This window comes from Melanerpes formicivorus, unplaced genomic scaffold (genome assembly GCF_026170545.1).
Source record: "Melanerpes formicivorus ecotype bairdi unplaced genomic scaffold, bMelFor1.0.p_v2 SCAF_12, whole genome shotgun sequence".
NCBI lineage: Eukaryota > Metazoa > Chordata > Aves > Piciformes > Picidae > Melanerpes > Melanerpes formicivorus.
In genome coordinates, this window is record NW_027142364.1 from 12,157,903 (window position 1) to 12,170,809 (window position 12,907).

General features: G+C 41.6%; 1 protein-coding gene across 6 annotated transcripts in view; it reads left to right on the top strand.

Moving 5' to 3' along the window:
• The window catches only part of YEATS2 (YEATS domain containing 2), a 51,459-nt gene that overhangs the window by 29,526 nt on the left and 9,026 nt on the right, over positions 1–12,907 (top strand). For 5 of the 6 annotated variants that reach the window (XM_068145404.1, XM_068145402.1, XM_068145405.1 and 2 more), the window contains 10 exons: positions 346–507; positions 1,999–2,114; positions 3,539–3,694; positions 4,391–4,564; positions 5,913–6,111; positions 8,648–8,779; positions 9,033–9,131; positions 10,126–10,237; positions 11,463–11,536; positions 12,674–12,753. In XM_068145404.1, coding sequence (XP_068001505.1) covers positions 346–507; positions 1,999–2,114; positions 3,539–3,694; positions 4,391–4,564; positions 5,913–6,111; positions 8,648–8,779; positions 9,033–9,131; positions 10,126–10,237; positions 11,463–11,536; positions 12,674–12,753 — 1,304 coding nt within the window. Of the gene's footprint in view, positions 1–345; positions 508–1,998; positions 2,115–3,538; positions 3,695–4,390; positions 4,565–5,912; positions 6,112–8,647; positions 8,780–9,032; positions 9,132–10,125; positions 10,238–11,462; positions 11,537–12,673; positions 12,754–12,907 lie in introns of those variants that run through there. The other variant, XM_068145408.1, reaches the window with a different exon arrangement.

Below are 12,907 nucleotides of genomic sequence, written 5' to 3' on the forward strand. Positions count from 1 at the left end.
GGAGTATGGGCAGAAGCACCCTCTCTGCTTCTGCACACAGCTGGCTTCAGCCCAGTGTGTTTGCTCAGGTTCTGGACTGAGAGGGGTGTTGTGAGGCCTCTGTAGGCTCCATGGCTGTACTGGTTTGGCCTGCAGCCATAATTGAGAGAGAGAGATTTATTTTCCTGCCTATTCAAAAAACTGTCTTTGCTTCAGTGGTGGGGGTTAATCTGCAGTTAGGTCAGCTAAGTATGGATTATCAAAGGCTAGCTGCATGTCACTCCTTGAATTTGATCATGTGCAGATTTCAGTGTATACTACTTTCTGCAAGCAGTAGTTTTATTCCTTTTTATTCTTCCTTTCTAGTGATGGCTACCTTGCAGTTACCAGCCACCAACCTGGCAAACTTGGCAAACTTACCACCCGGCACCAAACTGTACCTCACCACCAACAGCAAGAATCCTTCTGGGAAAGGAAAACTGCTTCTGATACCCCAAGGAGCCATACTGCGAGCCACAAATAATGCTAGTTAGTCTTGCAGGGAAATCTAATGAGTTAATGTAATCACTGCATAATTAATGTTTGGTATTTTTGCTGTAGAGCATCCTGGTACTGTGGAAGACAGTAAAGGGATGAGGTTCCTTTGTTCACCACAGCCCACTACGTGGTGCTTTTCAAGACTGAGATCTCACTAGTGTTTTCACTTTTAGGTTAAACTGCTTTTCATGCAGTGCTCCCAATGTCTTCCTCTCTCTGCTGAAAGCAGACACTGTAATTTTTCTCATAATTCAGATAAGGGTTGCCTTTAACTCTTCCTTGTGATCTGAAGGAAGAGACAACTGCATTTTTGTGATGTAGAACTGAGAAGAACTTTAATGTGATTGTGAAAGCTATGAATAAGAAATTGACACCCTGGAGAAACTAGAAACACAAGAAATAAACTTTGAAAAGCAGAAGACACTTTGTCTGGAATGAGGGAAGACGTTATGGATATAAGGTTTTGTCCCAAGCACTTGAGACCATCATAAACACTTTTTTGTTAATGGGCTTGTGAATCAAACTTGCTGTGAAATACCTGGAGAGTAACAGTGCTAATTAATTCTTTCAGGCAATACTTCATTTATAGTGTGCCATTGCTGTTGGAAAAGAAACTGCAGGTTTTGGACTAGGAGGGGTGAAGAATTTTGTCATGAGCCTTCTCCAGAATGCTCCTTTTGCAGCTGGGAGTTGGGATAGGAGATCAATTGGGTATAAATTTTTTGCTCCCAGTTCTGATACTGTCTGTGAGCAACAGGTAGAAGGTTGTAAATACCAGCAACATAGCAACAGAATACCTGTTACTGAAGAAGCAGATTCTCTTGCTAAAAGTATTTGTGCTCTAGAACTTGTGCTGGGATCCCCATTGCTTGAGATTTAGAGGCAGCTGAGACAGTCAAGCTTTGGCAAGGAAATAATCTCACAGGTGTCCAGGAAGAGCAAATGCTTGTGATTTTCATGACAGAGCCATAATTGTTTATCTTACACTTGTTTCTCAATGAGAGTCTGCAAAAAAAGTCAGTGTTCAGGCTGTTCCTTCTGGAGGCAGAGCAATACCAGTGTCACTACAGGTTACCTCTGCTTGGTATCCATGATGTAATACTCTGTTAACAAAACTGCATTGGAACAGCCAACAAAAGTGCAGTTAGGAATCCAGTGGGATTGGGAGCATTTCTAGGGCTTTTGTTGCAGATTCATAATCTGCAAAATATGATGAAAAGAAAATTCAAAACAGCCTGAAATGAGCTTTCTTTGCCCACCAGCCCTCCCTATTTCCCCCACAGCTCCTTTCACTTGTGGTGTTTGCTGAGCTATGAAGAGCCCAGCATCACTGTGCTCTACTGGGTAAATAATGTAACTCGGCTGCAAAACATGGCATCAAATGTCTTGCAAAGTGTTATCAAGTACTTGTGTATAATGGGGTGCTTCAGCAGCTGGCAGTGTCTGGTTACCAAAGGGTTAAGCCTCTTCTTCTGGTTACAGGTCTCCAATCTGGTTCTTCTACAAACAGTGGAGGAGGAGGAGGAACCCAAAGCACAAGCAGTAACTTATCACAGCACCTCACCTACACATCCTACATTCTGAAGCAGACACCCCAGGTCAGTGGCATAAATATCTCGGTTGAAGTGGGTTGACATTTCAGGCTGCAGTGTCTTAGGTGTATGCCCTGTGGTTCTGTAGCTCATGAAATGTTGTTCTTGTAGGTCCTCTCTAGCAACCCTTGTATCTTCTCCCTCTGCCAGTCACCTGCTTTACCACTTGCTATTGGCACATCTCTGCCTCTCTCCTCTCCATGCAGGGTTGTAGAATGCCAGGTTGGAAGGGACTGTTCTCATGATGAAAAATTTTCTTCTGGAGTCCAATCAGATTCACCCCAGCAGTAACTTGTACTCATTACCCCTTGTCTTTTCCATGTGACTCCTATTAATAAGGGAGTCTCCTTCCTCCTAGTACTCATCCTTTATGTACTGGTACATGGTAATAAGGTCTCCCCTAAGTCTTCTCATGGCTGAGCAAACCCAGTTCTCTCAGCCTTCCTCATATGGCAGGTCTTGCAGTCCTCCGATGATTCTTGTGGCCATTCTCTGGATACTTGCAAGCCGGTCTTCATCTTTTTTTGTATAGCAGGGACCAAAACTGCATGCAGTGCATCAGGTGTGGGCTGACAAGCACTGATTAGAGTGGCATAATGACTTATCTCAGCTCCTTGAAGGCTGAGAAGGCAGCACTGAATAAGGCCAGGGGAAGCACTCAGTCAAGAGGAGACGTTTCATGATGAGAGTGCCTGGTGGCAGGGCCACAAGGGTCATCAGAATGAGGGGTGATATGGCAGAGATGATGCTGGAAGAGCTACTTTATAGAGCAGAGTGTGTAAGAGTTGGAGGAAAGCATGAGAGATGGAGAATACAGATAGTAACTGAAATGAAACAGGAGAGCTGTGTAAGAAAGAAAAATTAAACAGATGGTTGTGTGAAGTAATCCATGAGTGACAATGGGCAAATGAACCATCTGAATAGTAGCAACTGAATACTGATGGGAATCAGGAGGGGTAGCAAGGTCTTGGATCACAAGTTATTAATTAGGGTGCACACCTTCAGTTGTCCCTTTGATTTCTGCATGCTGAGCACTGAATATAGGCTTTGTGGCAGGACTAAATACATTTTGAAGTGAGAACATGGCAGAATGTCTTGATTTCTCTCTTTTTGTTTGTGCTTTGGTCTTTCTTTTTTTTCTGATCTTGCCTGCTCAGCAGAATTGTCACAAAGAGTAAACCTGAAGAGCATCTGACAAGACAGGAATTGATGGTGGCTTTTTCACCCTTTGCCTTGAAACACAAAGTGTTCTGCACCAAGAAGACTGTGTCTAGGTCTTAGTGCAGAAGTATCCAATGTAATTAGCAGTGCCTTGGTTTAGAAGATGTAATGGTGGTGTTGCGTTGTAGCTACAGGCTTTTATCCTGGATTTCTGCTGACACTGATCTATGTTTCCAAGTGCTGACCTCCCTAACTTGTTTCTGGAGCAGGGCACCTTTCTGGTTGGCCAGCCTTCTCCTCAGAGTTCTGGGAAGCAGCTGACTCCAGCTTCAGTTGTTCAGGGCAGTGTAGGAGTTGGAGCATCTTCCACACAAGGACAAGCACTGAAAGTGATAACTGGACAGAAAACAGCTCTGTTTACACAGGTAACATGTAAAGGATGTGTTTCTCTTTCACCAATTAGCATTCTGTTGTATAAAGTAGAGGAAACATAGTCACACATTGTGAGAGTTTTCTTTTTGTACATATTTGGTTTGGGTTTTGAACAGTTGTGCTGGCTGTGCAGTGGTGAGGAAAGCATGTGAAGGCCTATTTCCAGATGGAGATACTTGACAACAGTTTTCCAGCTTTATATACATTCTCAGAGTGGGTCCTGTGTAAGCTTGGGTTGCTAATTTGTAAATGTACTCTGGGATTTCTTAGTGAAATGGAATTAGAGAAGTGAATATAAGGTTGTGTAAAAGATGTACTTACATACTTGAACCTAGAAATGGATCACCTGCAAAAGCTCATAAAAATATCTGTTTCTGGTATCCCTTTGAAATTCAGACTCCCTGAGAATACTCATAATTGATCATCCAAAATTCAAGACAGATAGGCGTGTTTTTGCAAAGCCAGCAGTTGGATCAAGTTGATTTCTGCAGTGATAATATTGTTCCACCTATTATCACAATTTGCCTTTTTCAAAAGTCTTCTGAAAATACTTTTCACTGCTGTATAAAAAACCTTTGTCCTGTTTGTTTTGTTGTTATGTTCTTTTGGAGGTTATTTTACGTAACTAAAAAAAACCCCAAAGTCGAAACAAATGCACCTTTTTCCTGATGCTGAATTCTTCTTCAAAGGCTGCACCCAGTGGACAGACATCCCTGGTGAAAATATCAGATGGGTCTATAAAATCAGTGCCTGCCTCATCCCAGCTCTCCAAACCTGGCACCACTGTGCTGAGAGTATCAGGAGGTGTTATCACCACGGCTGCTGCTCCTGCTGTGGCCCTTCCCACAAATGGGGTGGCTCAGGTGAGAAACAACGTGGCTGATACTCTGTAATGTCACATTTACAGTCTAGCCAGTATAATCCCTAGGAAGGGCTTTCCACTGCTTTTTTCCCCTACTGGTATTTTGATTCTCTCTCAGCATTGCTGGTGGGGCTCCTCTCGTTTGTGTACCAGCTTGGTGCACACAACTCCTTTTCTGTTGGGTTGTCATTTGAGATAAAGAAACCAAGGAAGAAGAGAAACTGAAACTTCCACTTTCTTGCTTTCAGTGTTATTAAAGTTCATGTAGGCAGGGAAGGCTTTATCTGAAACAGCTTTTGCAACCATTCAGATGAGATCTGGGGAACGAGGCAGCTTCCAAACACCAAATCTGCTGCTAGCACAAAGATTTGCAGAAGGATGTGAAATACCTGAAGTTCTAGGTCCAGCAGGCCAGTGAAAGCCAACAGTAGCTTGACTGTAGGTCATTCCTCTGAGTTCACAGGCTCTCCACAGTGTTAGTGCCCAATCTCCTGTCAACAGATTTTAGAGGCTGGTAGTGGCCAGAGTTTGTGGTCCTTTGGTCCTGACTGTGTTAAAAGGATGTCACTCCTCCTGTCCACACAGGAGGAATCACAACAGAACAGCCTTGGAACAAGGTGCTTTGACTTAGAGTGAAGTTAGAAGGAAAATATTTGTATTCCTAGAGTGTGTACTCTTGTGCATGGATACAGCCATGTATCCACTTGATGCAGATTGTCCAGCTGGAGTGGGGTTGGAGTTCATGGGGTGGGGAGAGTCAGCAATAGAGAGTACGTAGTTCACTCAAGGGGTTCATCTAGCCTGTGGGGAGGCAAAGATTAAACAAGTGGAGAGCTGGTGCCATACAGCCCTTAAATGGCTGCATGCTGGCATACAGAGCATGTATAGGTGAAGACGCTAACATTTGCATTAAATGCTACTCACTGTTTTCACAGCTCTCAGTGAAGCTGCAGAGAGAGACATTTTCCATCCAGCCTCTTTATCCCAAACTTTTTTCCCCATTTGTCTACTGATACCTCCAGATTTCTGAGCAGCAGAGAAATATTAAACATTTCTGGGCCAAATTTCTCATCTGGAGGCCTACCTACTTGCCAAAGTTAAGGGACCGGCTCCAGATACTATCAAATCAGTTGTGATAGCAGTTCCTGCAAGCATGGTTTCACTTTTTCTGCTTGAAGTGGCCTTCATTTTATATGTATTGTCATTGGGCTTTTGGATACATGCCTCTTAGTGGTTGACAGGTAAACATATGGGGTTTGTTACTTCTAGATATTACATTGTTGTGCCTATTGTTGAATCCTCTATGACATGAAAAAGAATTTGTTACCACTCTCTGCCTTTTTACACAGCAAATTGATAATGCAAGTTCCAGTTCATCATCTTCTGGAACTCCTGCAGTAAAAGCATCTGGACAGCAACATCAAATCTGTATAAGCCAGAGTCAGTCGACTTCGTCAGTAGTGAATAAGACTGCTACTTCCACTGTTGTAAGTGTTGCTTCTCTGATGACTACAGCAACACCTGTGACTGGAAAAGCTGCAGTATCAGGTATTAAACTCCCTTCTTGCCTTTCCTATAGCAAGTCAGACTCCAGGTGTTTGTTTTATAGATGTCATCATTGTAAATGGAAGAATATAGTCAGCGGCATTTGTGAATGTGTAGAAGTCAAGTCATGCTTTCTAAGACATCTAATTAGGATATTTTTTGGCTTAGCCAAAGGCATGTCTAAATAATTTGGCATCCTATCACATCAATGCACTGACTGTGTCTGTTACAAATAGTAGTGTGACTTACCCATTGGTGCTGGAGAGGGATTTCAGTTTTTATGCCAAGTTCTCATTAGAAGGTGCACTCTGCCTGTTCAAGAGCACTGTGTGTCACTGAGTGCTGAAACTGTCCAAGTACCAGCAGTACTACAGACTTGATTCACTTGTAAAAGTGAAACTCCTGCATTGGCAACGTTTGGCTCTGAGGCTTTTCATCTGCTCTGTTTGGCTTGGAAAGGAGAGAGATGTTGATTAGAGGAAACTGAAGGCTTTGAAGTCAAAATCCGTTAAGTACAGTGAGCTAGGCTGGATAAGGAATGTTCCAAGTTAATATGAGGTAATAAAGATGGACTGCTCTTATATAGAGGGCAACTTTCCTTATTTTAGTTTTATTGTCTTTCAGTATCTTTTGTATCACAGAGAGCAAATGCCAACAGGTTTGAGTATTACAGGTTAAAATCAGAAATTTTATTCTTGAATAATTTACCTGCTGTTCTGTTCACATGAACTAGCTTCTTACTGAGTGGAAACAGAGTGAAAATGCAGAAAAGAGAAAAGAAGTGACACTGAACTCATCTGATAGTGTCTTTTTAAAGCAGCTCTTCTTGTTTCCTGTCCTCCAAACTCATCCTTTTCATCATCTGTTTTTCCCAGAGCTTGAGAATAAACCACATAGACTGCTAAGCCTGCCACAGTTCTGCAATAAGCAGTTATTTGCCTCTCTGCAAACAAAGCAGCAGTGTTTTTTTGTGGGAGACATGCCATTCTAAATAGCTTTCAGGTTAAAACTCCCATTTAGGTATCAGAATTTTATCTAGATTTTATTTTTGGCACTGATTTCATCATGGAAAACGGTTTCTTCAAGAGTCCCAAAAGAAGCATTGGCTGTAAAACATGCCATTTCAATGTAAAATAAACCCAAATCTGTGTTACAATTCTGAAGATTTCTATTTTTAAGGGCAACTTTTCAAAAATAATCTCAAGTTTTGCATTTTTTGGTGATCAACAGTATCTCCCATTCATCAGGCTAATGGGAATAGCTGTCCCTTCTTACTTGCCTTGCTGTTTGGGTCCCTTGCTGTCTGAGTCCCTTGCTGTCCTATCCTGACACATCTGTGCATTACACAAATAACTAGGTTAGCCTTCTGGCCTGGAGGTGAAAGCCTAACTGGCCAGTGCTATGCATCTTTCAAAACCAAGAGACATCTTCACCAGATATTGCCTGTCTAGTGTTGGAAAGCAACTGCGTTTCTTGAACAGGTATAATGAAAGGAGGAGGATGGAAACTTTATCTCAAAACAGATCATGAGTGTAAAATTACTATTGTGAAAGCAAGCAGTCTGCTGTTAGTGTTCTGAAATAGAAGCCTATTAAAGGTCCACAATTTGAAGAAAAAGTTAGCTGTAGATGGAATGCAGTTATATGGAAAATTGGCCAGTCTACCAGCAGAAAGAGTGGACATAGGCCCAGATCACAGTGTGGGAGTGCTGGCTGTGGTGATTTGGGATGTCATCACTGGAGGAGAGTGCTGAAGGACAGGTGATGAGGACTATTTGACCACTGCATAGCGGCACAGCCTGGAGCTGTGCTGATTTCCATGGAAGTCCCTGAGTGCTGCCATTAATAATGCTGTTAGTATTTGAATGTCCTGCTTCTTCTTTTAGCCTTGACCAAAACCAATGATTTAATTTAGTCCCCACTCTAACACACTTTATAGATTGATTAACCTTCTTTATGGAGGTTTATTGCATGTTACAGGGCACTCAGTTCAGGTGTGTCATTCATCAGGCTTGCTGTGCAGCCTTGGGCTTGTCACTTGGTTAAAAAATGCTTGGTTGTGCTCTGCTGACTGCAGTGGATGCTACTAAACTGGACTGCAGATGTATGTGCAGCATTTGAATATCTTGGTGAGAGTGGCTGTGTACAACAGAACTGTAGTCCACTGGCTTACCAGACCTTTGAGCATAAGGTCCTATTCTGTAAGGAGTCTTTGTGCTGAGCCTACTGTAGTTGAAAGGCTTATGTTACATCAGCTTTTGCTTAAGATTCCTTAGGTACCTAGAAAACTTGCTTTGCAACATCAGAGTGCTGTGCAGTGTATAATACTGCACACACTGTGGAGCATCACCCCAGTACTTTAGCAATCACTGGTGTCAGTAAAAACTTGTCTTGACAGTTCACTGAACTGTGGCTTGTTAAGAGTGTGACAGTGCTAGCACACATGCCAACCTGGTTCAGGCAGAAAGGGAGAGAATTAGCTAGAGAGAAAACTAAATGGTGTGTTTTATTTAACATTTTGTCTTCCGTTCTTCTTGCAGGGTTGCTAAAAATCCACTCAAATCAGTCTAGTCCACAGCAGGCTGTTCTGACAGTTCCCAGCCAGCTTAAACAGCTCGGTGTAAACACAGCTTCTGGAGGTGTTCAGACAATACTCATGCCTATGAACAAAGGTAAAGGGCAGAGGAGGATGACAGATGGTGTTTGAAAATCCCCTTTGACACAGGGTAGCTCTTGGTCGCTTTTGGCATACATGGTCCAAAGTTAGAGATAGAAGACTATGTAGCAAGGAAATTCATCCCTAAACTTTGTGCTGCAGAAACACTGTGTTGCTTCTGAACGTGGTTATTTGTCAAAGTATATGAAATTTGATTTTTTTTTCTTTCTTTCTTCTTTGTTGTCTCTTTAATTTTTTTATCTCTGCAGTGATACAATCACTTTCTACTAGCAAAGTTTCAACTGTTTCAGCTGTCACAGCAGCAACTACAGTTGTCCCTACTCCTTCTACAGCCTCCATCACTAAAGGTAACAGGGAATTTCTCGGTAAGATAAGTAGTGAAATGTGCTGGTGCTGCTTGCTGCAAGTGGCTACTGACTATGAAAGTAGACCCTGACTGGGTGTTCCTTTATTTCCCTTGTTTGTAGGGTTTAAATCAAGTAAAAATAGCATCTTGGGACTAGGAAATGAACAGTGATGTCCCTCTCAACACATCCCACAGCATAGGCAGGTACAGAGAGAAGCAAGGATGATCTAGAAAGCTACCATGAGCACCTTCAATATTCATGGTTTCAATCCATATTTGCAGGAAGGCATAGAGCAGTATGTATTTAATCACAATTACTGCTGTCTTCAGCACAGCAGCTGTGGTGAGATGTCCCAGAGAATGCTTTCCAACAGCACTAGGTACAGACAGCACGTGTGCATGTGCACACAAAGGGTCAAGAAGTTTCAGTACTTTCCAGAATAATTCTTAGGCCAGAGCTGAGAAACTCTACATTCAGTTCTGGCAGAACTGTCATGTGTTTCTTCCACCTCAGATAAATGACCAGACTGTCTGTCTGCTCTGGGTTGGGAGCGTCCTTCTCTCCCTGCTCCTGTCTCAGCAGAGTTCTGTCCTAGACAGGAGAAAGTTCACTGATGTCAGAATCAGTCATGTCTTAAAAAAGTTGTGGCTTTGAAATGTTATTTCTTGCAAAAACTGTTAGTTTTCTGTCCAACTCGTTGCATACAAAAAGGCCAATGTACATTTGCAGGCAGATCAGTTTAGATCAGACAGTTGCAGACAAAACATCAGCAACTGAGGATGCAGATTTTCTGAAGAGGATGAGGTGTGTGTTGAGATTTGGAGAGGGGCTTGCTTTGAGCAGAATCGAAGGTCAAATTTGCTCATGCTTAAAAAGAAGAATGCAAACAGCAAATGAAGTGATGTTATGTAAGACTTCTACATAGTCTCACAAGACTGTGCATCAAACTGACAGGTACTTTTTGTCTTTTAAAATGTGTTCTGTTTCTTTGAAGTTAAGATGGAGCCTGATTCAACAGGACAAAATTGCAGTTCTGTGGGTACCCAAGAAGGCCAAGCAGCAGTGAAGACAGAAGAGAGCTCTGAACTTGGGAATTACGTTATCAAGTAATTGTTCATTTCTCCAGAAGGATTTCTCATCTTTGAAATGTTAGGGGGGTGGAGGATGTTCTAGGGTTAGGTGCAGTGGTGGTGAGTTTGACCTAGAAATACATCATTAAATCTTGTCCTGCACACTGCTGTGTCAGTACTAATCCTGTTGGGTGGCATTTGTTCCAGACAGTGCTGCAGTATTTTTCTGCAAATGGATTTGTATGCAGGGGTCATGAAAGGAGAAAAAAATATTTGAAGATTGGCAGTTGTTTTGGGGTTTGCTAAAATCTCAAGCTGCTAAAACCTCTTTATTATCCCCTGCTTGTATAATTCCTATTGCCATTGTGTCCTTACTGAGGTCAAACTGCCCAGTGAAACACAGATCAAAGAAAGGGCATGCAGAATAAGTAGAATTATCTCTCTTTGGGCCTCTCTAGTCTTGTTAAGCTTACATACTTCTGTTCTTACCTGCTTTGGTTCTGAATTGGAATTAAAGATCATGGGGGTATTTGTTCACTGGTGAAATCCAGTGTCTTGTTTGTGGTGCTCTTAAGCACTTGTTAGTGGCTTTTTCATCAGAACTCATTTTGCAAGATTTTCTCTTCATATTTCTGGTAATGTGTAGGATGTTTCCTCTGCTCTTGATTCCTCCAGTGGCTGACTTTCCTGTCTCCATGTTTTAAAAAGTGTTGTTATCCCAACATATCCCTGCAGACATTACCCTGATAGAGTATGTGTAGGAGACAGGAATAAATCTTAAGTCACTACATGCTGGAAATTATCTTAGTTATAAAATAACTAATGGAAAATATAGTTCTTGTTAGTTAAATACTATATGGCTAGTTAAGTAAAAATTACTAAACTCACATAAGTAGAGCTTCCCAGGCAGGATCCTATGTTCCTGCTGGGACAGTCTGCACTGATGGATGTATTTTATTCCTCAAAGTAGTGTTGCAGCTTGTGCTATGATGCAGGGATTTCTTCTAAGCCTGCCCAATAAAGTCTGTCTTCGGTTTCTTAGCTTGACAAATACAACTTCAGATGTGGTCATTACTGCAAGAGGAAGGGCTGTTTGAAATACCTTCCCTGGATTGGACCATAACAGTTTGTCCTCATACTGCTATTGCTGCAGTGCCTTGGGGGTAGAGATTTTAAGCTGTGCAGTGATTTTGAAGCCTTTTGCATCTGATTCATTGCTTCCAATGGTATTCTTCATTGTGATTCTTTTTATCCCTTGCAGCATAGAGTATTTGGAGAACATCCAGCAGCTTTTAACAGCAATAGTGAAGAAGGTTCCATTAATTGCTGAAAAAAGTAAGCAGTAAACGAAAAGGCTTTGCTTTTTGTTTTCAGTATATCAACAGAGTGCCTTGCATACTCTGAAGCCACAAAACTTACTAAAAGGTGGAATGAAATGAAGCCACTCTCCTAGAGAGCTTACTCCAGGGGTTACTCTGAAGATGCTTGGAAGATGCTTCTTCCAATTAAGCCAAATACATTGTCAGCAGTTAGTAACTTCCATCTTGTTGTTAGAAATAGATTGTATGTCCTCATATAATGGCTGCAAGTAGGTCTTATTTTCCCTGGTTTGTTAATGGATGTGTTGTTTGTTGGGTTTGTGTGTGTGTGTGTTTTGTTTTGTTTCTTTCTTTTCCCTTTTATTCCTTTAATATCAGGTTTTGGAAATGCTTGCAAATATTATAACAAAGCTCAGCATTAGAATTTGTTTGTTCTTGGGGTTTTTGCTTTTTTTCTTTTAACAAAAGGTGGTAGCTCACAGAGGAACATTTAAATGTTTCAGAGTACTTTATAATTTCATACCTTCTGTACAGAGAGGAAAATGTACTAGCTTGCTGTGGTGACTAATGCACTTTGAACAACTGGTCCTGGAGACTGGGTAGGGCAGACCCTCTCAAGCACAGTGAGCAAAGTAGGAGTGAGTGGCAGAGTAAAGCTTTCATTACATACAGCTCTCTGGCCTATAGCAGTATTCATTAATCCATTCCTTAGGATTCATGCCCCCTTCTCATGTTTTTGCCAGGAAACCTTTTCACTGTTGTTTCATTTTTATAGTGTAACTTGTTTGAGGAAGAAAACAAAAAAAGAGTTTTCCAAAGGAAGAGACTTTGACCAGTAAGAGAGATCTACAAGTCTACATCATTACAAGTGCTTTTGGGAAAAACAGGCTTAGAACAGCCCATGCTACAGGGGTCTGTGCATGTGACCAAGAAGGATGCTACCTTTGCATTCAGAATTCAGTCTGTTGCACGTGTCTCTGATTTGCTCTCTCTGAGCACAGCATTTGTAAACATTAAAGAGTTATTGAGTCCTTGATCCTGTAAACATGAATCACATTTCCCCCTTCCTCTGCACTAAATAACATCAAACCTCAGAATTTATCTTGCTTCACTTACTAAAAAATTAATACTATTCTTGGCTTTGTTTTTCTAGGTGAAGATGTAAGCTCTTTTTGTGCCAGTTCAGTGGAACAGTATTACAGCTGGAACATTGGGAAGAGGAGAGCAGCCGAGGTAATTCTTTTCTCCTGTGTTTCATAAGCATCATTAGGGACACAAGAAGGATTTCTGAATTATTGAACCTTCCCTGTTATTGGCTGATTCGTTTTCTGAAGCAGTCTCTAGCATTTTAAATGGAAGCGTTCCTTACTGCAAGATGAACTGATTT